The 27,871-nt window shown below is 50.7% G+C and overlaps 1 protein-coding gene across 1 annotated transcript in view; it reads right to left on the reverse strand.

The window, feature by feature from the left end:
* The window catches only part of Cdh23 (cadherin related 23), a 426,621-nt gene that overhangs the window by 238,780 nt on the left and 159,970 nt on the right, over nucleotides 1–27,871 (reverse strand). Inside the window, exons 7-9 of the mRNA XM_029565149.1 lie at nucleotides 19,544–19,738; nucleotides 16,293–16,421; nucleotides 9,337–9,415 (exon numbers count right to left, since the gene is read on the reverse strand). Coding sequence (XP_029421009.1) covers nucleotides 9,337–9,415; nucleotides 16,293–16,421; nucleotides 19,544–19,738 — 403 coding nt within the window. The remainder of the gene's footprint in view (nucleotides 1–9,336; nucleotides 9,416–16,292; nucleotides 16,422–19,543; nucleotides 19,739–27,871) is intronic.

A 27,871-nucleotide genomic window follows, 5' to 3' on the forward strand; every position in this document is an offset into this window, starting at 1 on the left:
GTGTCACCATGGAGCCTCTTAAAAGTCTCCCAACTTGTGTGATTGATGGGAAGGAAGCAAATGGCAGGCTGCAGTTCCTGACCAGGGCTCCTACGTCCTGTGAGAGAGGAGGGACCCTGCCTCTCCGGGTGGCAGTAAAGACAGCATCACAAGGCGGAGCTGCTGGCAGGAAGGGGGTCCTGGAGAGGGGAAGGGGAGGAGGAGGGCCCTTTTGGGGTTCATTGAGAGGAGCAGAGTGGAGAGTATACGCTGACATTGCTTGGGTATGGTAGAGGCAGAGGACTGAAAAACAGTGTTTATTTAATTCAATCAGCCTTCTTACTGCAGAGGCTGAGTTCCAGGTCAGGGGATGTCAGCAGGCTAAACCTTGGACAGTACGTTTACTGCAGCTGTAGCTAGAGAGATCCAGTTCTTGTCAATGGATAGCAACTGGCAGAGGGTTGGCTAAGAAAGGCTCAGAGGCCCATCTGTGCACTGGGCTCAGCTGGTGATGTCTGCCTGGGTGAGGGATGGGATGCTTTGGTGCATGTACTGATCTGGGTCTAGAGTGGCATTCGCAGGTGTCGATTCACAGATCTGCTTACCTTACAAATATGTCCATTTCTGCCTAGGCCTCCACCAGGACTTGGATACCTAGCTCAGAGGCTAGAAGCTTACTTTGTCCCCTCCTTTACCTGTCCCTTCTATTTTTGGATTGCCACCAGAGTCTGCTCAAGCCCCTTCTGTTTATCTCTACAGTGCTCCCTGCCCCCAGCCTCCCTTTGGAGAGGTGACCCTGATGGCATGTTAGTGGGCTATCTTTATGTCAGGTCTTCCTGTTCTGATGCATGCAGAACGCCCATATAACCAACCTTCCTGTGAGCCCCTGGTCTCATCCCCCAGTCATACCCAGGAACCCAACTCTTTTTCCTTCATGCCCTCAACCAATGGCCTTGCCACCCCCTCTGATCTGTTCTGAGGTTTCCCTGGCCAATCTCTCAGTACCAAATCACATGCTAGGCCTGAAGTTCTGGGGCCTCCAGACCCCCACTGTGCTATCTCAAGCCAGTGGCTGGGTGCCATTCAAATCTCCGAAGCAATTCTACATCTCCTGAGCTTTCTTTTTCTGGAGGGAGAAAAATGTCCAGCAGTTAATCACAAGGGCTTTGATGTACATCGCTGGATGGCCTCCCATGGTAGCTGCCCCAGCAGGCTGTGGCCAGGGGCTCAATTCTGTTGCTGTTGCATATGTGTGTATATTCATGTAAGTGTAACTATAAATGATTATTTCCCATATACATGCAGACACACATACACACGTGCACATGTGTGCAGCTTTTGCTCCTAAACACTCAACATATTTTCAAAAAAAATCTTTTCATCTGGTAGCAAATCCAGAAAGGAATCTGGGACCCCTTTGTCCTCTAATATTATGACTGGCATGCCCCATGTGACCTTTCATATGAGGCTGTTGCCTTTGAAGGTGGGATGAGGAACTGGGATCTACTTCTCACTTGTTCTTTATTCTAGACCAGTACTTTCTTTTTATTTATTAGCTTTGTTTTATGTGTATGAGTGTATTGCCTGCATGTAAGTGCACCCATGTCATGCAATACCCATGGAGGTGAGAAGAAGGTGTTGGATTCCCCTGGAACTGGAGTTACGGATGGTTGTTAGCTGCCATGTGGGTGTTGGGAATCAAACCTGGATCCTTTGCAAGAGCAGCCAGTGTTCTTAGCCACTGAGCCGTCTCTCTAGTGCCACCAGTACCTTCTTAACTTTCTTTTCATCATTCTGCACCCGCTCTGCTCCACCCCATGAGTCCCCAGAGACTTTTCTCTTCCTAATTACTTCCACAATGTGCAACTTTAATACTGTAGACATATCATCTGAGCTTCGCACATAGGAAGAGTTAGTTACTTTTCACCCTCTCAATAGGAAATCTCAAGCCCTCAGGGGTGACATCACCTGTGGAGAACATAACTCTTCCCTAAGCCAAGTTTCTCAGAGTGTGGTAGCACCCAGTCTGGCAGTATCAGCATCACCTGCTCCCTCCCCCAGCTTCTAACTCAACAGGGCTTAGGAAGAGTTCTATATCTCTATCCAGCAAGCGCCCAGTGATGCTGATGCTGCTGGTCTGGGGACCCCTGTTATCACAGAACTTGGGTGTGGTCTGGAGCATCCGAGAGATTGGGGTTCAAATCCCTCCTCTGCCCTCTTAGCATCTATGACCCTTGGCCAACCAAGGTGGCACACTCTATAAGCCTTGTTTCCCTTGTCTAGAAATGGATTAACCTCTCTCTCATAGACTACTAGGAAGGAGAACTTGTAGCCAGGCCACAGACACCCAGTAAGTAGGGATCTCCTCTTAGTCTTTGTTATGGGGAAGACGGGGGGTGGGGTGGGCAGAGATAGATGGGAAAAGAGATGTGGACTGCTGTAAGGGATTGGTCCTCTTCCTAGAGAGGACAGAGGAGATGCTCAGGCTGAGGGTGAGGCTGGCTCTAGAAAGCTCCAGCAGGGCCTTGTTAACCAAATCCATACACACTAGATGGCTACTTGCCTCTGTTGCTACAGAGAAGAGGCTCCAAGGACCACCTCATCTAGTATGTGTGAGCAATGGATGTGCTGCCCATGGAGATGGAAGGACCCAGACTCAGAAGTCCAGGAGGCCAGGCCTTAGCTCTGCAGTGCCTGGAGCAGTAGGCAGGGGTGGGGTCTGAGAATCTCCATGTCTAGCAGGTTCCCTGGTTATGTTAGCTCAAGGACCCCATGTGGAGGAGGGTCACTGCCCTGCAGCCTCTTCTAAAGTGACTCCCTATAGTGAGTGATTGAGAGGAGGATAGAAATCTGGTCCTTACAGCAGAGGAAGGCAGAAGAGAATCCAGTGAGTGGTCCATGAAGTCTATTGAAAGAAGCACTTCAACTGCATCCCTACCCACCCAGGGGCCTGGCTGTGAGGGGAACAGTGGCCATGCTGGCAGTGCGTCTGTTGGGCAGTGGAGGAGGGTAACAGCTGACATGGGGTGAGGGCTAGCTAGGTACCACCCATGGCAGCCACTCACCAAGTGACAGTCACTTTGTGTAATACCCAGCTTTGTAGAGGCTTGACTGACAAACCAAAGCTGTGTATGGTTAAGGTGTATAACAGGATGCTCTGATACACACACGCATTTTCAGCAAGTCTCAAAGACATGCTGATGACCACATTTGTTGCCTTGTTTAGCAACATTTAGAGTGTGTGATGATGTTTGAGCTCTCCCCTCAGTGAGTTCCCAGCATGCACCATGTTAGTTTTACTATAATTGCCATCGGCAGTCTCCAGGACTTACTCCTCTCAGGACTGAGTTGGTATCCTCTAAGCAGGATCTTCCCAGGAGATATTCTCTCTTTGTTACTTAAGTTATTTTCTTTTACCATACACCATGTGACACCATGCAGCATATCTGGATCTGGCTGATCACACGCAATGTCCTCTATGTTCACCCATGATATCACAAAAGACAAGCTCTAGTTATTTTTTAAGAGTGAATATTATTTTTCTGTGTGCATGTGTGTCTACACACAATAATACATTTCTCAATGACAGGGGCATATTGTGAGAAACATGTTAGGTGATTTTTGTCACAGTATGAACACTGTGGTGCACTTACACAGACTAAGCTGGCTGAGATGTCACAGGCAATGTAACTTGTAGGACCACCTACACAGTCCACTACTGACCAAGACCCCATTATGTGGCATATGACTGTCATATTGTCTCCATATCTTGGCTTATGTGAATAGTGCTGCAGTGAGCACAGGGACCTTTACTTTGATTTCTGCAACTGTGAGGGAGTGACTCACTGAAGGTCACCCGACTGACAGGAGAAGGAGCTTCTTGGGAGCAAGTAACATTTGGGAGTTAAATTCTGTGGTTCCTCTGTCCAGAGCTCTAAAGGCATATATCAGGCCAAGGTCAAGGTTCAGGGGCTAGGAGTGTATCTCAGAGGTAGAGCACTTAGCATGTGCAAGGTCCAGGGTTCCATGTTCCATGCCCCAAATAAAAAAGAAAGGGAAAAATAAATCAGGCATAGAGCTGGGAGTTCCCAGCCTCCTCCCTCGCCTGTACCACCTGGCTGTCAGTCACTCAGTCTGGTGGCCTCCTTGCCTTCCTCTTTCTCTTCTGTCCCTGCACTGTGGCAGCTGGTTAGGACTGCTGTTACCTCTCGGTGGGACAATATAACATTCTTCCAGCTGATCTGCTTGTTCCAGCCCGTTCTTCCACAACCCACTGACTCCACTTTGCCCATATTGAGTTCACCCAAACCACACCCAGCCCTGTCCTGACTCTGCTGAGGCCCTAGTGGCCTCAGGTGGTGGTCTTGGAACCAAAGCTGGCACTGCCTGTGCCACACAGCTGGCCCAGCCACCCTCAGCAGTTTGTTTCCCCATAGCCTCCTTGTGCTCTGCTCTCAGCCGCAGTGACTCGCCGCTGCAGGTGACAGTTGACTCTCCTGTCTCAGTCCACCACATTTCCTGCTAATTGCCATGCACGGTGCATGATCCATGATGCAGGCTGGTCTCAATAGCCAGACCTTGGAAAGGCTCTGGTTCCTGATGACTGGGTGCGCACCACTCTATGGAATGTCCTCACTTCCCATTACTAAGGAAAGTAGAGAGGACTGTCTGAGCCCCCACCCCCACCCCCAGGGAGCAACCAGGTCATGCCAACATCTAACCCTACCTCACTAAAGGTGTATCTCAGGCCCAGACTGGCCCAGCTTCCTCCCCGCTTACAGCTCCTTAGTTACCCTGGATTTCTTCACAGCGCTTCACCCATCTATAGGTTTATCTTCTTAGCCAAACTGCAGGTTCCTAAGATGAAGAGAGTGCCTGGTCCCCACCCTCTCAGGACATCAGCACTAGCTCAGAGAGTCCTCAGCTACCCATAGCAAACACAGAGCAAGTCCTTCCCACAGTGAGTACCTACTGTGGAACCTATGCTCCACTGATTGCTGGCTTGCTTGGCTCATAATGCCCCTGCCAGGCACAGTTACCATCTGGAGCTAAGCCCAGGGAAGCCCCACTCTACAGCAGGGTCTCCCATGACAATCTGAGCACACATGAAGTTTAAAATCCTAAAACCGAAAACTGATTTTGGTAATAGGCTGTATGTAACCCAAGAGATCCAAAATGTTACCATCTCAGCATATCACCAATAGGAAACACTATAATTAATATTTCTTGGCAGTGCTACGACAGAACTAGAGCCTCACACATGCTAAGCTGGTGCTCTGTTTCTGAGCCACACCCCCAGCCCTGTGCGTCATAGGGACAGCACTTCTTAATTGAGAACAGCTACAGGTCAAGTACTCAGTCGCCTTGGGGGCTGCTGTATGGGCCAGCATGGCTTGGGGGCAATCACCAAGGGCAGCAGCCCTGGGCCCATACATTGTACTCTGACGGACAAGGAAGAAATGAACCAGAGTCCCAAGGATGCTTCCTGGACAGGTACTAATCCTTTATGAATTCACTAATGTTTATGATTCTTCAGACTCTCCAGCACCATCCCATCCACATGCACACTCTTAATTCACTGCTTTTTGAGATAAGGGTCTCATGTAGCCCAGGCCTACCTCAAACACACTAATTTGTATGTAGCCAAGGGTGACCTCAAACTTTTCTGATTTTCCTGCCTCTGCCATCCGAGTGTTGGTACCCTGGGGTACACCACCACAACTGGCTTTATGTGGCACTAAGGATGGAACCCAGCTTACCCAGCATGCTAAGCAAGCACTCTACCCATTGAGGTGCATCCACAGTCCTAGGCGTCTCACTCTCATTTCACAGGCAGGCACCAAACATCTTTGGGGTGGCAGGGCATCGAACATCTTTTTGCAATATATCATTGGCAGATGGCTGAGGATGACTTGAAACCCATGACCCTGAACTCTAAGTCCAGCGTTCTGCATGGGGTAGAGAGAGATGCTCCTTAGTAGGACTGTCTGTGTCAGGCCGAAGAGGGATGAGGCCAGGGAATATCTACTTAAGGCTTCAGGCTGGGACAAGAGCCCCCAGAACACCTTCTATCCAGGCCTGGAGGTGATGGTGCTCCTGATGTATGGGATGGCAAGCACAGGCTGAGGGAAGAGAGGGATCTGGGCCAAGTTCTCTATGGGAAAGAACCTGTCATTCCTCAGGCTCAGTGTGGCCAGGAGGGGCTGAGAACAAATTGATGGCAATAGAGTCATAACTTACCACTGAAGGCCTCTTTGTTCTTGGCAAAACAGAGGGGTCATTAGTAGTGGGGAGAGCACTCTGGTATAGACATAAATCCCCTTGCCTGTGGGCTGATAAACAACCTGGAGGGAACAGGGCCTCAGAGCTGGGAAGGCTGACTTTGTGCCCTGGATCACCTGTGAGCTGTGGCTTGTGTCTTACCTATGTGGGGCAGGTAGGTCGTGAGCAGATATAGTCACCACCACCAGGCCAGGCCGCTGAGGTACTTGGAGCTCAGGACAGGCCCCCAGGACCCTCACTTCCCCCCGCCCCCCAGAGCTTCCTTTCAGTGGAAAGTAGTTGTATCGGTTATGGGGTGTTCAGGCAGGGGTACCTGAACTATCTCTGTGCCTACTCAAGCTAAATGAACACTAGTGAAGCCATTCCAAATAGGGCTGACCACGACTATCTCCACAGAGGCAGGCATGAGGGATAGGCCTTGGCACAATGCTGTTTTCAGCTGTGTCTACACTGGCCACAGGAAGTAGAGATGAGGTCAAACCCAAGCCCGCCACCCACCTGCTTCCTGGGAATTTTGTCCTCCTGTCCTTCCATATCTAGACTCACCCTAAGGCTGGATCCTTGGGAGGCCTTAGCTGCTCAGGCTAGGGGCGTAAGGTAGACAGGAGCAGCGTAGGCCAGGCCAGCTGAACCAGGAGGATGGGAAGGGGAGTGGAGGACTGGTCCTCCCCGAAGCTGCCCACTGTCTGAGGGGTGGTGACAAACATCAGGGTCACCAAAGTCCAAGTGCCCCGGATGGCAAACATTTGACACATGCCTCCTCCTCTCTTTTTGCTCCCACAGCAGACTCTACTAATTGAATACCACATTTACTCATCCCACTGAGTCTCTTCAGGCAGTCATTACCAATCAATCAAAGTTGGCATGTGAAAGAGAACCCATTTGTCATTCTTTCCAAAGCCCTCAAGGCACAACTGTGTTGGAAGGAGGCATCCATCCAGCAAAGCTGTGAAAGTGCTCTGGCCTTCTAGAAGTTTCTGAATCCTGCCCCAGCTGCCCCCACACTTCTCCTAGGTCTCTCTTTTCATCCTCTTATTAGTACTAAGGAATCTGCTGCTGGGTATAACATTCTAGGAATCCTGGGAAGATGTAACAGGAGGTTGTCTCCTGACTGTGAACTCTAGGGCCCACCCAAGACACCAAAGACTCACCATCCCAGCCTCCAGCCTCCTTATCCAAGAGCATTTCGAAGGGGAAACTGGCTGGAGGATTGGGGAGGGGAGGATCTGGGCTGGCACCTAGCATGGACCACACTGAACCAGTGTCTTGGACAGGCTCCTGGTGCCACTGAGGGATTTCCATTCTGAGCTGATCTGCTCCTCACTTCCATCAGTGCTGGGGTATGGCAGTGAGAAAAGGAAGAGACCAGCCTGGGGTTCGTTGCACATTGACCCCCACATTCACAGCCTATCAGGCTCCTGGATGTTCTCAGACGTCCAGCGCCAATCCTCATCACTGGGAACACTTGCCATTTTTGAGCTCCTGGAGGAGCTCAGCATCAGAATCTCCCTCCTCTACCCCGTGCCACCAGGAGAGGACCTCTGTCCCTCGGGGGCACCTGGTCCCCCTATAGAATGGGCTTTTTCCTAGGATTGCTTTCCCATATTCTGACCTGAAGCCCACTCACACCTGAGCACATCTGAGCTGCTTTGTGCCATGAGCAAGGAGCATTCCTAGGCCCCAGTCCAGTCCTACAGGGTGAGAATCTCTGACTATACTCATGGGGGAGCCTGCGGATGCTGGGACATACTGGAACTTGAAAACGCACAACCCCAGAGTGACAGACATTCCACAAGTGTACAGCAGGGTTTCCTATGGGCTGGATCCTGCCTGCACATCAGCATGTGGGCATGGTGGGAGGCATCAGAGGGATGCAGGGGGCCAAACCCTCATTCCCATGGATGCTCAACCAGCCTGGCTACATCTGCTCTGACCTTTGGGACTCCCTGGGCTTAGAGGCAAAAGAATCTTGTAAGTAACTGCATATTGTAGGAGGCCTCTGACACCTCTGGTTTCCTGTAACCCCAGGAATGTAACCTGCAGCTTCCCTGGTCTCATCAGCTGCTGGCAGTAATAACAACAGCAAATGCTTACAAAGTCCTTTCCTTGCAGTCACTAAGCTCTTCACACAGTAAGGCATCTGACCTGTAAACCACTTCAACACTAGTACTCTTACTGCTCTCAATTTACAGGTGACATAGGAGACAGAGACCTACCCAGGACAATCAGCTCAGGAGGCCCTCTCCTCTCCCTTCTGGAGACCCACACATTTCTGTCTTTGGGAAGCACTCTGACCACTCCAGTCCCTGTTCTTAGGGTACAGGGTGCAGTGGGGGAGAAATGCTGGCCAGGTGGCCTGCTGTCCTCCTCTTCATCTGTCTGCCTTGCTGAATACATCAGGCTGACCCTTCAGAGGCTGGTAGGCTGAGGAAGACGCTATGACAAAGTGCATATGGGGCAGGGACAGAGTCAAGATCTGTAAGTAGGGGGGCCAAGTTGTTCCCCAGCCCTGCATAGCCCCACAGAGCTGACATGTGTCAGTCTTTGGGTGAGACACAAGCCAGGGACCCCCTCACCCAGAGCCATCAATTCTTTCAGTAGCTATTTCACACACCCAAGGGCTCTATTGGTGGGAAGGGGGTCGAGGTGTCTCCCCTGTGACATCCCAGACACGACCTCAATTCCTGATGTAGTGTGGAGAGGCCATGGAATCAGCTAAAGTGGCAGCTCTATTTGTTCCAAAGTGATGTAAAAATTGCCACCTTTTCATCAAGTAAGATCAGAAAGCCTGGAGCAGTAAAGGAAGAAAGGGGGGTCACCACATTCCAGGCTTGGAACCCCAAAAGGCCCATCACTTCAGACCTCGGGCAGCAGCACACATTCCTGTCCTCTGCAGAGTCCCCAGACACCAGGCCCCACATTCCTGTTTCTATCCCTTTGTCCCCTCCCTAGGCAAGGACTGTGCCTGCAGGTGGGTCTCATTTGCCACCCACGTGACTCACAGGCTCTCAATGCCTAAGCACCCCAGGAATGGCTCTCTTGGGGTGGGTGGGGACAGTGCAGACTTCACCTTACCTGAAACGATGGTGTAACCAATCCCCCGGGGTCGCCCTTTATCCTGGTCCACTGCAGTGATCACACGGACAGTGGTACCCTGTATGGGAGAGAGGAGGGACTTGAGTTTAGTTACCTAGTGCCACCTTTCTTTGTAGGTGTCCTGGCACCCTCATTTTCTCTCTCCAGGCTGACTCACCTTCTGCCAAGACTGCCCAGGAAGTGTGTGCCACACAATATCGCACCTAGTGGTTCTTGAGTTCAATGGCCCTACCCCCCACCCCAGTCCCCCCTCCTCAACACTGGCAGAGGAGGGACCAGGAGCTGAGACAGCCAGAACAGGGAGTGTGGGCTCTGCTCTCCCAGAGCAAGGGGGTCAAGGACATGGGCTCAAACAACTGCTGTACACAGTTGGGGGTACTCCATTGGAGAGAGAGAAAGGCTGAGGAAAAAGTCTACTTGGGGGAGCCTGCAAAGGGGTGCCCAGATGGCAGCATTTAGGATGGGTTGTGTGGAATGAGTAGTTGCAGAATGAATAGTTTTCCAGAAAGAACAAATGACAAGGACAGTGCTCCAGGGAGAAGGCAGAGCACAGGCCAGGGCTTCCTTATAGGAGTTTCTAGGAAGCCATGCCGGCATGTAAAAGCATCAATGGATAGGGTGGTTCGTTGCCTGAATAAACAAATGTACACTTGGAGAAAACAACATTACCGTCACAGCCACCACTTGCAGAGTCACCTTTTGCCAGGGGACAATGTCTACCTTGCTCCCCATCCTACATCATAGCACCGCCCTTGCCAGCTGACCCTGTCCACCCTGTGCCTGTCATTTATAGCTCAGCAGCAGTTTCCCTGGGTGATGAACAGTGGGCAGGCCCCACTCCCATCCCCTGGGGACAGAAGTATCTTCCTTGGCACTATGAAGAGGATAAGTTACCAAGTGTCCCCTGAGGAGCCTAGGGTGACACAGAAAGGCAAAATGTCTTCCTTGGGCACAGAGGGCTACCAGGAACGCTGGTCATGGTCACATGCATTCTACCTTCCCAATGCCCTTTTTTCACAGATAAGGAAACAGAGATAGGAAGCTTTGAGACTTTTCAAGATCCCAGGGCAGGGAGGGAGTGACGGTCTAAGCTAGAGCTCACATTTAAGTCCTCTGGCTCTAAAGTGTTCATGCCCACCAGGGGATGCATTCTCTGTAGGGTTCTGTTAGAATAATGCTAACGTCATTTAGGAACGTCACTGCTCTGTGGCAGAAGCTATTCTAAGCATTTACAAGTGCTCACTCCCGTGTTATTTGAAAAGGCCTGTGTGCCAGCCTTCCCTGGAGTTGCAGAGTGTTCTAGCCTGGTCAGGGGCCAAGGAGTAGTCACCTGGTGGATGGGTCACCTTGCCTTCCTAAGCTTTCTAACTTGAGAACTGCTTCTTCTTTTCAAACACAGAGAGCTCCTGACACACGGGCCATAGAAGCCACAAGGAAGCCTACCTGAACTTGAAAGGTCTACACAGCTTCCCCCATCATTTCACTGGAGGCTCTTTTGTGGGGGACCTGCCCATCCAAGGCTCACTCCTCATCAGGAGAGGCCCAGTCTATCTCCAGCAGGTGGTCCTAAGGATGCAGAATTCTGTCCTGAGGCTTTAGCTCCCAGGACGGGCTTTCTGGACATCTGGACAGCTCCATCTTGCTTGAGTGTCATATGTGTCCTAGTAAGGGTCCCCCAGCTACCCCTGGGCTGCTGCAGCAGGGACCAGTCTGCTGGGTAACTACACCAGAGGTCATCATAGCTCTGAGGCAGAGTCACTAAGCAATATACTTAAGGGGCAGCTCTATGCCCTTGCATGTCCCAGGCAGGTTGGGTTGAGCTCAAGGGGACAAGACGGGGTAGGTAGGGCAGCCACACCAGTGTAGAGAGGACTGTGGCTCAAGATCCCTCCTTCCTTAAAGTCTTGTGTTCAGATCCCTGTGGACACTCATGCCCAGGTTACAGTAGGAAAGCAGAGTGATCCCCCATGGGCAGGACTTAGCAGGGACCAGCTGGCCCTGCGGGGGGACAGGACAAAAAGCTACTCTCCCAGCCAGAGCCGGACCCAAGATTCTGTAGAGTGAGCTCTGCCAGGCTCCTGATCAGGTTTGGGGTTTCATCTCTTTTTGGGTAAATAAATCCACTTTTAATAAAACTCTGAGCTTTTAATACAAGTGCAGACAGAAAGACTGGAAACGTTATGAGAAGGAATTAACAGAGAGGCATGGGGGCTCTGGGGAGCCCATGGCTCTTGTTTCAGAGTCTCGGTGATTATATTTTCAATATACTGCAACTTATTTCCAAAGACAAGGAATGAGGAAGTGGAGTCCTGCCAGGCAGGAGCTGGACCTCTAGGAGGAGGTCTGCCAGCAGTGCCTGCCTGTGGGGAGTGAGGCCACTGGGGACATGACCAAGGGATCGGGTGGGAGGCCCAGCTCGAGCTGCAGGGCTGGGGCAAGCCTACCCTGCTGAACATTTCCTTCCCTTCCACGGACATTCATGCTATGGAGAGGTGACCCTCTGGGAAACAAGGCTCCTCCCAGGGAGGTGACAGATGCCTAGGCCTCCTTGTGACAAGAAGAAAAGCAGAGAGGTGGTTAAGGGTTTGAGTCCTGTGAATAAGTCTTAACCATTGGCTTTCTCATCTATAAACTGGGTATAATAAGGTCCACTGTTCAGTAATTTTCTCTCTCTTGCATTCTCTCTCTCTCTCTCTCTCTCTCTCTCTCTCTCTCTCACACACACTCACACACACAAAGCAAATGTAATATAAGGACTGTTCCTATGAACTGGTTCATACTGTATGCATTTAATGAAAATTTGGGTGCCTCAACACACACACACACACACACACACACACACACACACACACACACACACACACACACACGTTTCCAAACAATTTCAGTTAATTTGGATTACCCATATCCAAGGTTAATAAGACTACCCTCAAGGGAAGGACTTCTCTGCACATTTGAAGAGTTGGTCCCTACAGGGAAGACCCAGCTTTAGTTGAGCATCTCCTGAGTATCAACCCTTTGTTGGGCACCTGGTACAAGTTCTCACACTCCCTTCTCATAGGAGGAGCAAGTGTTGGGTATACCGAGGTTCTCCTGGTAACCCTCACCAAAAAAGGGGGTATATATGAGGACATAGGCTTGGTGCATTCAGGGGTTTGCTTAAGGTCACAAGCGTGGGGGGAGTAAAGGTGACTAGTGAATGGAGGGCTGGGCCTGATGAGTCACTCACCATGGCCCAAATGAGAGGGCCAGGTGAGCCTGGTGGGCAGAACTGGGGGTATACTCCTCCAGAGGGGACTGTGTCTCTGCCCTCTGTGGTGTGTCCTCGGGGAAGTGACTGCTGTAGGGACCAGACGGGGTTGTGCCAAGCCTTGGGGACCACTGCCCATCTCCTTTCCTACCAGCTCAGCTGGGACACCCCGGCCTCCATTTCTATGACAGGATTAAGGACTTAAAAGGTGACATGTAGTTTTCTTTGGAAGTGGGAGGGGGTGCCCTTCGGGTGGGGGAGCCAGTTGGTGGGGGCTGCTGGATACTTCCTACGAGAGCTGCCACAGCAGATTCGGAGGCAGAAAATCCTATTTCTCAGTCCTTAATTCCAGTCAATTCCAGTCAAAGGGCTGATAGGCATCGCCGGCAGTAATTTGTGCAGCCTATCCGCTCTTTTTACCTTCTATCGGCCCCTCACTGACGGGCAGGCCGACATGCTGCTGCTCGAGTGAGGAAATTAAAATTTGATGCAATAATCCCAAATAAGAAGGATTTTATTAGGTAATATATACACTTTAGATGAGGCATGCTAGCTCGATACACTGATAGAAGGAGACATACATGCTGGGAATGGCAGATAAAGAGGGGGGAGTGAGGAGGGCGGGGTGGAGCACGGTCTTGATGGAGCCCCTGAGAGCTGAGGAGGCCTAGCTGGGCATGGGGGATGCCTGGGTCCTCCAGCGCAGGAGACTGAACAGGCCACGCTGCATCTCAGCCCTGGCCAGCTGGGGAATGAGTGTGTTAAATCAGCGCACCACACTAAAGGAATGTGGGGACAGAGATCAAGGCACGGAAACCGATTAGAAGCCTGGAGAGGTCCTGCCTGAAGTGTATGGGAACTGGCTTGGAGGGAAAGGGCTGCATGGGATAGGAAAGTGGGGACTCCTTTTTAAAGTGGGGAGCCAAGAGAGGCAGAACCAAACAGAGGCTATGGGGCTGGTCTACACCCAGAAGAGGCTGTAATCTTACTGCCTGGTCTGCCTCCCTCAGCCCAGCCATGACCCTGCAGAAGAGGGGTACAGCAGCTCCCCCAGGCTCTGGTCTCACAGTGGGTGACCCTGGCAAGGCAAAGAAATGCTAAGATCTCTGAGCTAAGAGAAGACAATCATATGGGATGCTGGGAAACAGGATGTGAGGAGAGTGGGTATGAAGGAAGATAAGTGTCCAGTCTGCTCCATGGAATCATCTACAAAGGAGGGTGTGACTTTGCCACAGGGAGCCTAATAAATACCTGAGAGATAGCTATGAGGCTGAAACAGTGAATGAGCGCATAGCTAGAAAAACCTAGAGTCCGCAGTCAAAATGAACACCTGTGCCAGCTAAGGAGACCTTGGGGTCTCCACAAATGCACCCTGAGGACAGGGTCTTGTGACTAACTTACAAAGCAGTGACTGAATACCATAGCTCACCCCATAGCTGATGGACCCACCAAGTCACCAGCCACCCAGTTTGATGTCTGTATGTCGCTGGGTTCTTTAACCTCACAACCTCCACCCTGAAGCTCTGCGGCCAGGGTGGTATTGCTGCCTCGGATGCTACTCGCCTTATTTTCTGGTGTAGAAGTGGTTGGGGGCAGGAATGGCAGTGCAGGAGTTCCTTTGGTGGTCTAGCCAACATCATGTTATATATACCAATCATGTTGGCTTCAAGTATTTTCTCTGCACTCTGTCCTAGGGGCGACCCAAAGAAGGGACATCTTGTTTACTCGTGGATCAAAAGTACCCTATGGACCTATATGAACATTACAAGTGACACTGGGATTGAGTGGTAATTATGTAGTCAGATGTCAGTTGTACCACAGTCTGGAGGGAAAAGGTGGCTATCTTTGCGACTGGTATGGGTATGGGGAAATTTAGGAAAAGGTTTTAAGAAATGAGGGAGAGACCTGAGTTGGTAAGGAAAGGCCGCATGCATGTAACACAGGTGGCAGGACCAAGGCCATGTGACCAGAACTTGTGTTCATTCGTTTATTCATTGCATAGGTACTTCTCAAACTTCACTATACCTGTGTCCATAGGAGACCTGTCCCTGCTGAACCATGCTACCAGGAGACTACAGCAGTACAGACTGGCCAATTCATTTCAGGGCACTGAGCCCTCAGAAGTCCAGGGCTGGGAACAGGTGGTGGGCCTGGCCTCATCTGAAAATAGCAGTCAGATCTGCTCTGAGGATGAGGCAACAGGCCTGGCAAAGCTGGGTTTGGAGGCAGAAAGGAATGAGAACCTGGATATGGGTAGGGTGAGCTGGAGCAGCTTGGGCCTCAAAAGCTAGGCCTCCCACTTGCCTAGAATACCAAGAAGAGAAGCCTGGGACTGAAGACGTTGAGCTGTCCCCATCTGCTCTCCAAACAGCTTCCAACATCCACAGTAACAAGAGGACAGGCATCTCACTCTTCAGGCTTTTCACACCACACCTGGCCCTCAAAGTGACTCCAGGAGCCGGAGAGAGAGCTCAGTGGTTAAGAGCAGGTACTGCTCTTCCAGAGGACCTGAGTTTGATTCCCTGCACCCACATCAGGTGGCTCACAACTACCTGTGATACCAGCTCCAGGGTATCTGACACCTCTAGCCTCTGTGGGTTGTAGTACTTGTATGTATACAAACACACACACACACACACACACACACACACACACACACACACACACAAAGTAAAAATAAGTAAATCTTTAAAAAAAACCAAGTGACCAAATTCCCCTGGTGCCAAGGATGCCAACATTTAGAACAGCCAGAGCATTCAAGCAAAGGCCAGGCTCCCCTGGCCTGTATTGGCATTGGAGTGCTGTCCACACCCATCTCTCCCTATGCTTGAGGCCATGAGCTAAGTAGGGGACTGGTGGGGCCCCGACGATCCCCAGCTCCAGGGGTTCCCTGCTTTGCTCTTAGAGCTGAGGCCCTTTCTCTCCACAAATCCATTCCCCAAGCTGTATATTAAAGGGCTCCTGTCTGTTCCGGGAGGCATCCTGCTCTCCTTATCAACCAACTCATGGTAAGTATTCTACTGCAGTCTGTACAAAAGCAAGGAGGCTGCCAGGCCAGGGACACTGCCCTTGTACACCTGCCCTTAGCTCAGCCCCGGTCAGGTACCTGTGGAGTGGACCTTGGTACATTTTGCCCTCTGAGACCCTCTCCCAATCACAGTTGATTGGACCAGGGGCAGACATGTAGTCCCCAGGGGTACCAAAGGATAGACTGCCTGGCAACTGATGACTTGTGACATAAACACAAAATTAGGCATCTCTCTTGAAATCTGCACTTAGACATTGAAAGACTGAGCTGTTGGAGAGGGCAGCTGGCTCCATCAACTCTCAGGAACAGCTCTGGTCCGTGAGGCCTCACGGCAGAAAGCAAGCTGCACCATTGTGGGCAGTCTTTGTGGGCCCTGCTCATGGCCAAAACAGGCAGTGGGCTAGGAGGACATGGCTGAGCTACGCTGATGCTCAGCTGAGCCTGGGTCTACATGGGCATGCCCGTTGCTGCTCCTGCATCTTTCTGAATCAGTTCTCCTTATGGCCTCAGTCTGCCTGGCTTTTTGCCTTGCATAACTCTCTGGGAGGGTGAGAGGGACAACAGACAAGATATGGTGTGCATGCATAGGACCATGGGTTTCCACTGCCCTCACAGGGACAGGGAATGACCATCACTGGAGCATGGGGTGGGACTTACCGGAGGAGAGTGCTCATAGATGTTGGTGCTGTAGGGCAAGTTGATGAAGATAGGGTCCATGTCCTGCACATCCGTGATGATGATGGCTAGGTTGGCCAGCGTGGACAGAGGCCTGGTCTTGTCTTGATCCTTATAAGACAGAGCACACAGCCTTGTGTTAATGGATGCTGCAGACACATAGGAGTGCACGCACCTGCCTGTAGCATGTGACGTGTATGCACAAACACACATGTGAATTCTTACATTGCACTCCTACAGGGAGGCTCAAGAGCACTAAGACTCTTCAGTGGACTCTGAGCTACTCAGAGAAATAGAAACAGGACAATGCAGAGAATTGGTGGTTTATTCTGAGTCACAACAGAGGTCTGGGGTGGTAGCTGATCAGTTTGCCCCAGTGTCAGTCTGGACATCAGGTGGGGGGACCACTGGTGTAGATGGAAACGATGCTGTTCTTAGCACCTTTCTTGAATTCAGCCAGGGCCACTGCCCCCAATCCCAGGACAGAGGGCACCATCTAAGATGGGGCCCCTGGGCCACCAAAGCAGTTCTTTAGAAACTCCTCTGATTTACTGGGTAGTAACTTTTCCAATTAAACCAGTAGGGGGAGCTCCAGGCCCTGAGTCATCTGGGGACTTGGACGCTGGGCTAAGATGTCAGGTGGACCATGCCCCTGGGGCCAGATTCTCAATATTAAGATATCATAGTTAGAAACTTGGTCTTATGAAGTCCACTAATAAAAGAATCCCAAAGACTGTATTCTGAACCCCTAAATGCTCAGCAGACGGAGGTTAGTGCAGCAGCCTGGTACAACCAGGTAACAAGAGCCAATAACAAAAACTATGATGCCCAAGGCAGGTGCCACCCAGTCACCACGTGACCCTGTATTTGCATGTGTAGTTACCATCTGATGATCTTTCAGATGGGTTGACACGACTAAGGGAGAGTGACTTGTCCATAGTCACCAAGAGAGTAGCCAGGACCTGAATGCAAGTCATTTCACACAGAATTATCTCTCCTTACCAGCCCCGACTTGGTGCTTAACACTGGCCTGGTTTCCAGCTTGCTAGACAAACTCCCATAAGCCCTTTTTAAAAATAAAATGCAAGGCTCCCAACAGCCCTCAGGCTTACAAATTCTCCCCTTGAGACTTGAAGAGTAACTATCTCCATCCAGGTTAGCTCTGCCTTGGTATCTCTGGGCCATTTGCCATATCATGTGAAGCTTGACATGTATCTCTTCCCTCTAGAGAGGGCACTGTGGAGCCCATGGGTGGGATACAAAAGGGTGTGTGTGTGTGTGTGTGTGTGTGTGTGTGTACATGCTCATACAGGGAGGACAGCTTGAGCAGGAGGACTTGAGCAGGGGTATACAATCCCTGGCCACGGGACATGAAGGACTATGAGGCACCCAGGGAGACTCTGGGAAGCCTAATCTTTTGGACAGGAGGACAGGAGGTGTTGTTGGTCTTTCTCTTACCAAGCTTTTGCGGAGCCAAGCTAGAGCTGGCTGCTGGCTAGCTGGTACCTGCTATCCCCGCCCCACCCCCATGACTACAGTTCTGTTCTTGCCACAGCTGACCCCACATAGCCCACGCTGGACTCTGTGGTGGGGAAGACGGATGGCCGAGGGCATACCTGGCTGGGTAGGCCAATGCCTGGCTCCCTGTAGTGGCCGTGGGGCCTGTGGCTCTCTCCCCTGTTGCTGACATACATGCAGGATAGTCACCTTGTAGAAGTACCTAGCAGCCAATAGGTACTCAGCTGTCTGAGGCCCCCTGGTTATCAGGGACAAGCGAGAGGCTATCTCCCTGGAAGTCTTTGCTCCTCCCTCCACTACTCAAGACCTGATTGCTGGTGGATTAGCAGCAATTGCTCTGTATTCATCACCCCACTGGGAGACTGGCCTTTGAATGGGCCTGGCCACCCACATTCCTGCCTGTGCAGCTCTGGTCTAGTCCTACATCCCAACGCCATTTGTATGCTTAGTGGAGATTACCCTACAGGACAGGTTCACAGGCAAAGAGGGCAAGTTCCTGAATGTTTCTGAGCCCAAGTGTGTACATGGGATATCATGAAAGGGAAGGGGGCACACAGAAGGTATGGATGGGCATACCCCAAGAGTAAATCCCTGCATCCCAAAAGTTAGTTTTCCAAATAGCAATGCAGGCCACCTCCAGGAAACTAATACTTAACTAGGGGAGAAAGTAAGTCCTCTACAGGAAATCAGGCCAGAAGCTCGAGGCCTCTCTAGGTCCTGGCCAATCTAAGGGAGTTCTGTCTTTCAAAACTAGATCATCATCAGCACATCCTGGGCTGTCAAGCTGCTTTATTTGGCTTGAGGTTAGCTGTCCCCACTGCAGCCACACGGGGCCAGGGTCGGGTGCCCACTTGCAGCCATAAGAGGCCAGGGCTGGGTGTTCTCTCATAGTCAAGGGGCCAGGGCTGGGTGCCCCCTCTGCAGTTGCATGGGGCCAGGACTGGGTGCTATGAGCCATGGAGGAGTAAAGAGTTTCCATGGTTTTTTCTCCTCTCGGCCTGAGCTGCTCTGAAAACAGATCTGAAGGAGAAGGGGAGGGGATGCAGTCCTAGCTTTGCAGCCTGCTGAAGATGCAGCCATGCTCCCAGGTGGCAGCCTGGAGGAGGAGGATAGGCAAGGCTAGGACCCTGTCTAGGGCATGGCTTGTTTATCCTCTAGCCCTTCACAAACAGTTGGCATTAAAGACCCAGTTGCATGTCCTAGAGACTCACAGTCTTCTGACCATGGGGCATGGCAGCCAGAACCTAGTACTGGGAACCAAGGGACCTGGATGTGGGTCACACTCCCCTGTACTCATTGGCTGTGGGAATCTCAACACTGCCATCTGTAAAATGGGCTAATTCTCATCCCCTGCCCTAAATTGACTCATCCTGCAATTCACCAGTGTTGGCAGGGTACTTAGTTCAGTGGATACTCTCTCGTAAGTGTCACCACTCTACAAGATTGGGGTCAGGAGGTCTGGACTGTTCTGCTGCTGCTTGCTGTGTGGTGTTAGAACACAGCTGGGTTGACACCTCTGATCTGTGCCCCAATGAGTAAGAAGGTACTTACCCTAACTATCATGAGGAGGGTACCAGTGCTGGTTCTGGAGATGGTCTTGTGGGGTGATGGAGGGCAAACCTCTGAATCATCCCTAAGCCTTAGTATTCTCATGGGCATCTGTAAAATGGGCATCTCAATAATACTCATACTTGATAACTGGGGTGGTGACTCACCGTGGCATTTACCGTGAGCTGGTAGGCCTGTGTGGTCTCGTAGTCCAGCTCCCGGATCACAGAGACAATGCCACGGGCACTGTCGATGGCAAAGAACTGAGAGGGGGGCTGGAAGGAATAGAGGACGCTGCCGCCTGCTCCCAGGTCTGGATCTGTGGCGTTGACAATGAAGATGGGTGTTCCCACTGGTGTATTCTAGGTGAGAGCAAAGAAAACAAGAGGATTAGCCTTGCTCCACCCAAAGCAGCTGTTCCATCAGCCACTACCCACGCCCCCAGCGCTATTAATGGCGCCCCTGCAGCCAACTGGACCAGCCTGTCATTTCCATTCTAAGTGGGTTTAGAGGAATGTAAAATGCATGATTTCTCTTTTCCCCTTTTTGATGGCCTCCTGGTGGCTGTAAGAGCACTGGCTCCAAAGATGACCTGCTTCTCCCAGAGTCTTAGAAGAGGGGCCTTTCAATCCCCAAACCGATTTCTTGATGGTTTCAGTTCCTCTGCCCAGTGCCCCTTGGCTGCCCAAGCTGCAGCAGGCTGCCCTGGAGGATGACTAGGAACCTGCCTGTGGGGAAGTGTCAAGGGCAAGAGTGGAAGGTGTGTGCCTCGGGCCAGACATCAGGGACCCTGGAGGCTGCGCAGGGAAGGGGCATCCTGTGCCACTTCTGGGCCTTGGCAATCTGCCAGCAGAGAGCTGCAGGTGACTGAGCTGCACCCACCTCCTGGGAAACTTCAAAAACTCTGTGACCCCTGCTCTATCATGTGTATAAACAAACCCTTATTCCTTTCTAACTTGAGGTGGCTCCTTAAGGCCACATCCTCATGGGAGGTGGGGCTTCCAGAATCTTCAGGCAAGATGCTGTGCCCTGTGGCTCACCAACCTGATCTACTGTACTGCCTAAGCCAGTGGCCACCTTCTTCCACAGCCCTCAGCTCCAGGGCAGCCATGGGCTCTGTCTACCTTGCATAGCATAGGGGCTAGCATACAATGGATAGTCAATGAGTGCTGGTATGAGCGAGCATGTGGATGGATCTCATGTGGATAGATCTCGGGCAGCAATAGCTGGTTAGAGTGTAAGGGTCTGCTTGTATCTCCTACTCCCATCCACCCTCCATGATACCTGCTCACCACTGGCATAGATTTCCCTACACTGTACCAAGCTCTGGACACTTTGGAGGAAAGACAATTGGATGAAGCTCTTTTCAGAGAGGACAAAGTCAAACAACCATCGATAGCTCTGTGCCTGGCCCTGGGCTATGGGCTGCCAACTCTGAAAGACAGCTTTCTATGTAGTAGCTATTAGAAAAAGAAGTGGAGGTACAGAGAGAGCCAGTGGCCCAGAGTCATACAGCGAGGATATGTGTGGCAAGGTCTTGGGTTCAAGTGCTGCTGATTCTAAGCATATGATCTGATTTTCTTTTTTTTTTTCTTATTTTGTGTGTGTGTGTATGTGTGTGTGTGTGTGTGTGTGTATGTGTGTGTGTGTGTGTGTGTGTATGTGTGTGTGTGTGTGTGTGTATGAGTGTACTGCCAGCATGTATGTAAAATGCACCCATGTTGTGCAATGCCCAAGGAGGTCAGAAGAGGGTGTTGAATCCCCTGGAACTAAAGTTATAGGCAGTTGTTAGCCACTATGTGGGTGCTAGGTTTTGAACCCAGGTCTTCTTCAAGAGTAGCCAGTACTCTTAACCACTGAGCCATCTCTCCAGCCCCTATCATAATCTCATTTTCTTTACCAAAATTTTCCCTACAACCCTGGCACTGGCTCTTTAGGTCAGCCAGGGTCTCTAGAGAACACAATCACTGAGATACCCTGGTCCTTCCTGAGTTGGCCAACAAATGTGGGAATGACTGGAGATCGCCCAGCACCCTTTTCACAGAAACAGGAGGCAGGAGCAGGAGGGCCCTCTCCTGCTCACCATCTGTGGCTCCCCAGTACCCTTGGCACAGAACACAGAACACAGGCCCATGTGGACTGGCCCTGTCTCGCCCTTCACGCGTTATTTCCTGGTGGCAGGCAGCCATTTGTACTGCTTCAACTCAGCGGGTCCCTCACACCTCTGGGCCTCTGAATAGGCTTTTCTTCCAGTAGGTCTTCCCTCCCCAGCTGGGCTGCTTGGAAAACAGATGTTCTTTCCCTTGAAAAGACACACAAGCCTGCGGGAGGGCAGGGCAGCCAAGTGCTAGGGTTTCAGACATGACCAGAACATGGGTTTGAATCCCAATCTCGCTGTGTGTCTCTGGGTTAATTACCTAAATTCGCTGTTTCTTAATCCCCTTTCCATATGCTAAAGTTAATACTATCTCACAGGGTTGTTATGATAGAAGCTGTAAAGCACATGAATGCTCAGATATGTTTCAGAGAAGCCAGCCTCATGTGGCATACAGCTCAGCCCAGCTGTATGGCTCTCACCAGACATCAGTGCTCTAGCCCCTGCCTTGGGGGAGATGAAGACATTTCACTTGCCCACACCGGTGGTCCAGGACAAAGGCTCTCTGACTATTAGATCTAAGGATCTAAAAAGCAATGCTCAGAGAGTGTTAGAGGAGGGGAAAAGGGCTTGGGCCATGTCTGACCTTCTTGGATTATGTTTCATGTCCTATAGCGAAACTCCATTTAATTTCTGCATAATTTAGGAGAGATTTTTTAAATGGCCCTGGCAAGGAGCCATTCATAGACTTAGAAGGGACAGGCGATTGGAGAAACAAGAGTGCTGACTTTCTACATTTCTGGTCCTGTGCACCATGCTCTGCCAAGAAAGTGTGGGCGGGGCTTCTCCAGCCCCAGCTGCTGCTCCCTGGGAGGCACAGATGCGCATGCAGGTCTGTAATCTCAGCAGAAGCAGAGTTCCAGGACCCAGGTGGTGCATCTAGTCCCTGCAGACAGTGGACCCTGGAGGCTCAGGGCATGAACTTAGAATCAGACCTACTAACTCTGAATCCAGATCTTTCCACTGGAGGACCTCAGACATAAGCTGTTAACGTTCCTTTTACTTCTGTTTCCTCATCTGTAAAGTGGAGTTATCAATAGCAGGGCCTTTCAGAGCTGCTGTGAGGAGGAATTATAGGAGATAAGATATGGAAAACATGGCAATGTGCAGAAAATATTCAACAAATGGCCACTGCCATTGTTGTTCTAGCAGTAAAGTGTCATCGTAAACAGAGGGAGATGAGCCCCACTCAAAAGGAAGAGGTAGCACATGAACTTGGACAGGCACCTTTAAAATTCCAGGAGAAAGGGGCTGGCGAGATGGCTCAGTTTGCAAAGGCGCTTGCAGCCAAGCCTGATGATCTGAGTTCAACCCCTAGGACCCACATGGTGAAAGGAGAGAACCGACTACAAATTTAACCTCTGACTCTACACACGTGTGTGTGCCCACGTGTGAGTGAAAGTATGGATTGGTTCCTTGTTCCTTCAGAAAGGTGAGGTATCGGGGGAGAGCCTAAGGAAACCCCACAATAGATGCAGAGTCTGTAAGTGCGGAGGGTGGAACCTAAGGTGAGGGGAAACCTGAGGTCAGAGTCATCCTGACCTAGGAGGCCAGTTCTGTCTTTGCACCACTCTGGATGGCTTGAATGTAGGAGTTGCAAGGAACCTTTGGGGTGATCTAGGCCAGTCCCCTGACCCCCATTTTACAGATGAGAAAATTGAGGCCAAAGAGGTGCCACGACCAGCTTTACGTCTTACAATGGCTCCTGACAGGGGTGAGTGTAAATCAGGGGCAAGGAAAGCCAAGCCCTAGGTAGGCCTGGGAGGCAAGAAGTGGAAAAGAATAAAAAGCCCAGAGAATGCCGGCTCCCCTTCTTATTAAGAGTCCACAGACATGCCTTTTAATATGCAAATCCATGCAAATCACTCACGATGATCCACAGGGTGTGGGGAGGTGGCAGGGTGAGGAGAGAACAGACAACCTGGTCATTCACTGTCACAGTCAACCCAGAAGGATACCCCCTTGGCCCCATCCCCTTCAAAGCCCTGGTGCCTGTGTGGCTATTCCTTTCAGTGAGTGGCCTACACTATGCAAGTCAAAGGTAGGGCAGGCCCTGCCTCCTCTAGCCCCCGTTTAAACTCCACATCACTTGTGATGGGCCTGCTGTAAATGGGCCACCCTGTGCAATTCAGAGACAAATAAATCTTGTTGCTACTCCTCAGGGTGACAAGGGAATAGACTCTGGGAAAGTTCTGCTGTGCTTGGGATCTTGTTCGTTAATAATAATGATGAATGGCTTGCTTCTCCTGTGCAGGGCAAGCTACATTCCACTCCGGGCCTCTCCTGAGGTGGCTAGGGTGTTCACTGGAACAGGGTAGGGGACTGTACATAGTCAGGGAGAGAGGAAGGAGAGCAAGCAGGGTGGGGGAGACAACAGGGATGGGGATGGTGAAAAAGAAGGGAGACAGGAGAGGATGAAGGAAAAGCGGACGTGAAGAGAAATGAGATGGGGACAGGAAAAGGGATAGCGCGGGGGCCCAAGGGAAAAGGGGTTCTGAAGAGAGGGATATGTTGGAGGAGGCAGGGGGGACAGTTGTTGGGACAGGAACCAACAGAGAGAGGATGAACAGAGACATCATGGAGGAAAAGTTGGACACAAAGGAAGAGAAGTACAAAACATTGGGCTGGGGATGCAACTCAGTTTGATCCCAGGACCACATAAAACCAGGCATGGTGACACATCCCTGTAATCCCAGAAATGAGGAGGGGAAAGCAGGAGGATCAGAAGTTCAAGACCAGCTTGGGATATGTGAGTCCTTGTCTCAAAAAAAGTACAAAAATTTAAACCAACGAGCACAAAGTATAAAAAATTAAGCAAGTCAGAGCTTAGTGCTACCCGCCTTCAATCCCAGCACTTGGGAGGCAGAGCAGGGGGAGCTCTGTGAGTTAGAAGCCAGCCTGGTCTACATAGTGAGTTCCAGGTGGGACAGAGCTACATAGTGAGAGTCAAAGCAAAACAGCAACAAGAAGCAGCAAAGGGAGAGACAGACATGAGAAGACTCATCCCTCTGGATTGTGGGGAGCCCTCTCCAGTCAGGCGAATTCTGTACCCTTGACCAAATCCAGCAAAACCTGCTACATCACTACCTAGGTACCATCTCTAAAGGCACTATAAATATTAATGGAATGCTTGCTAGATGCACTACAGTTTTTAATATCTTATTATAGAGCCTGTTATAAAATGCATTAGTAATAAATTCCTCACAGACGGAGCTCTGACAAGGTGTAGGCACCTTGGTGGATCCCAGTTGGGAAAGGACCCTTCTGGAATGTATGTGTGCTGCTCAGAGGTTGGGGGGCTGGTCCCCAAGGCAAGGTGGGGGAGGGCGGAGCGGTTACCCAGGGACACAGCTCCTATCATTGTTTCCTTTCCTCAGTGGGAGAGCTGGAAGTCCAGAGAAATGAAGTGACTTGTCTAGATTCACACAGCTCATCAGTGGCAGAATTGGGACTCAAATTTTGGTCACTTTTCTCTCCCAGGCCTCAGGCACCCCAGAGCTAAAGATGGAGATGCGGCTTAGGCCACTCCACATGTGGCACCAATTCATGAAGCTTTTCCCTCCCTGGAAGGGCAAGCAAGAGGTGGTGGCTGACCTAGATTAGAGAAGACTTTTAGGTTTGATTGTCACTTTAGCTCTGAAGGAATTTTGGAAACAAGAAGGTACCTAGAATTTCTAGCACAAACTCAGAGAATAAGGCCCCCCAAGTGAGGGACGCACCTTCACTTTGGGCTCCATGGAGTGCCCTGGCAGGGTATCACTCTAGAGGTCTTGTGACATCATTGTGGGGCCATGAAGGAGAAGGAATGGAGTCTATGGGACATGTGGTTCACATAGGCCAGAAGGCATGTGTGGACATAAAAGTGTTCAGAGGGGACCATGATGAAAGGCAGGTGAATACCAGTCTCTCTGGAGCTCTCTGGGGTCCTATTATGGTCAAGACAGGGCTCTCAGACGGGAGAGCTGGCTCAGAGGTTAAGAGCACTGGCTGCTCTTGCAGAGGACTGGGATTCAGTTCCCAGCACCTACATGACAGCTAACAACCATCCAGAACTCGAGTTCTAGGCAATGTGGCACCCTCTTCTGACCTCCATGGGCACTGGGTGACATGGGTGTACTTACATACATGCAGGCAATACATTCATATGCATAAAATAAAAATAATAAATCAAATATTTCAAAGACAGTGCTCTCTCATTGTGGGCACAGATCCACACATGCACACCTATGTTTGAACCAGGGAGAGCTCATTCTATGACATCTCTTCTCTTGACTAGCACTTGCTATCTTTCTCTCAGGGAATGGCACATGCACACCCTGGTGAGGCTGGAGGATTCTTCTGTGGCCTGGGCTGGGCTCCCCAGGGGTCAGCTCTCCCATGGAGCCAGCCCAGCTCTCCTGACCCTGGGCCCTGCTTCACAACATACAATGTCTTAGCAGAAGGCCCTGCAGACATTCATCAACATGCTCACTGAACAATCACCTCGCTCCTGATCATGACCTGTGGACGTGGTCTTGGACTTCCCATCTCTCCCATTCCACTCTCTGCCCCACTCTTTCTGCCATTTGTCTCAGTCTCTCTTCGGTCTCTTGTCTATAGAAGGCATGTGACAAATGTTAAAGAATTGGGGATTTTCTAGTCAACATGGCAGACAGAATGCATCCATTTATTTCTGATTTGTTCCAGACCCTCACCAAGAGGATGATAGAATTTATGCATTAAAATGCATAAATCCACAAGGACAAACAGAAGAAGTGAGGAGTCACAACAGACAAGAGATGTCACCTCAGCTCTGGGAACAGAGGGCACCTTAGGAAACGGAAGGCCAAGCCACCCACAGGAAAAACCCAAAATCTGGGGAGGCCATGCCCTGCTTCGGGAGTCAGGCGGGGGTTGGGGGTGATGAGTAGGACCAAGAATGGAAAGAGGGGTGGAAGGTCTTTACAAAGTGAGGTCAGATTCAGATTCCCAACTCTTATAGCAGACAGGAGTTTCTTTCTAGAGGGCGCAGTTAACAAGGCTCTGGGCTCCAGGCTGGGCCAGGGGCTTGGGTGGACTCTGAACCTCCCCACCTCTCTCATCCCAGCCAAGCTTTTAGCCAGTCAGCCTTCGGAAGATGGGCAGCCAGGCAGGAAACAGGAAAACCAGCTCAAGAGAAAACTCTAGAAATAACATGCCAGGGTTCCTAAAAAGAACAACCCAGGCCTCATCTGATAATGAAGACTAGTTAACAAACAGCCTCCAGTCTATCTACTCTACCTGCCTTGAACACCAAGGTGAGTGAGCAGGAGTATAATTGGTTGTTTTTTTTTTTTGAGACAGAGTCTTCCTATAGCCCCAGCTGGCCTTGAATTCACAGAGATCTGCCCACCTCTGCCTCCAAGTGCTGGGATTAAAGGCGTGTGCTACCACGCCCAGCTGTAATTGTTTTGATACAGGAAGAGAGAATCAAAGCCTGGCACAGTGGTGGCATCTGGGATCCCAACACTCAAAAGGTTGAGGCAGAAGGATCACTGTGAGTCTGAGACCAGCTTGGGGTATGTAAAAGACCCTGTTTCAAAAGATGAGAGAGAGAGAGAGGGAGACAGAGACAGAGATAAAGACAGAGAGATGGACAAAGAGGCAAGACTGAAGGTTGCTAACACATTGTAAGAGACAGGCAAACAGGAGTATCCTGTGTCCTGAACATCCTAGGAGGATAGCATAGATCCAGCTTCTTTGAAATAGGAACATTCCAAGAGGAAGAAAGGCCCAGCAGAAAGTTCAGCTCAGGAGGCTAAGGCAGGAAGATCAAAAGTTCAAGGCCTGCCTGGACAACTTAGTGGGGCTTCCTTTCAAAAAAAAAAAAAAAAAATGAAGATAAAGAGAGGCTGAAACTGTTATTTGGCAGCAGAGTACTTGCTGTGTTCAACCCCTAGTACTGCAAAAATAAAAACAATAACAATCAAACCAGGGGGCAGGGGAGTAGCTTAACAGGAGAGTTAGAAAATAAAGGAATTTCTCCAAAGGATGATCACAGGAGAGATAAGAAAGTCAGAGAAGTAGTTCAGAAGACCCAGCCCAACTCACAAGGAGCAGGAGTTCAGGGAGGGGACAGCAACTGAAGTCAGGAAACCACACAGGAAGCAACAGAAACCCTTCCAAACCCAAGACACTTGAACCTAGGCAGAAAGAGACAGTGTGTTCAGCAGCTAGACCTGCACAGAGACAAGAGACTAAGAAGTTCTTTGTTTTGTTTTGTTTTGTTTTGTTTTGTTTTGAGACAGGGTCTCCCTGTAGCCCCAGCTGGCCTGGAACTTGCTATGTAGACAGGTTGGCCTTGAACACACAGAGATCCACC

The sequence above is a fragment of the Nannospalax galili genome, unplaced genomic scaffold (genome assembly GCF_000622305.1).
Source record: "Nannospalax galili isolate Female #2095 unplaced genomic scaffold, S.galili_v1.0 scaffold1437, whole genome shotgun sequence".
Lineage (NCBI taxonomy): Eukaryota > Metazoa > Chordata > Mammalia > Rodentia > Spalacidae > Nannospalax > Nannospalax galili.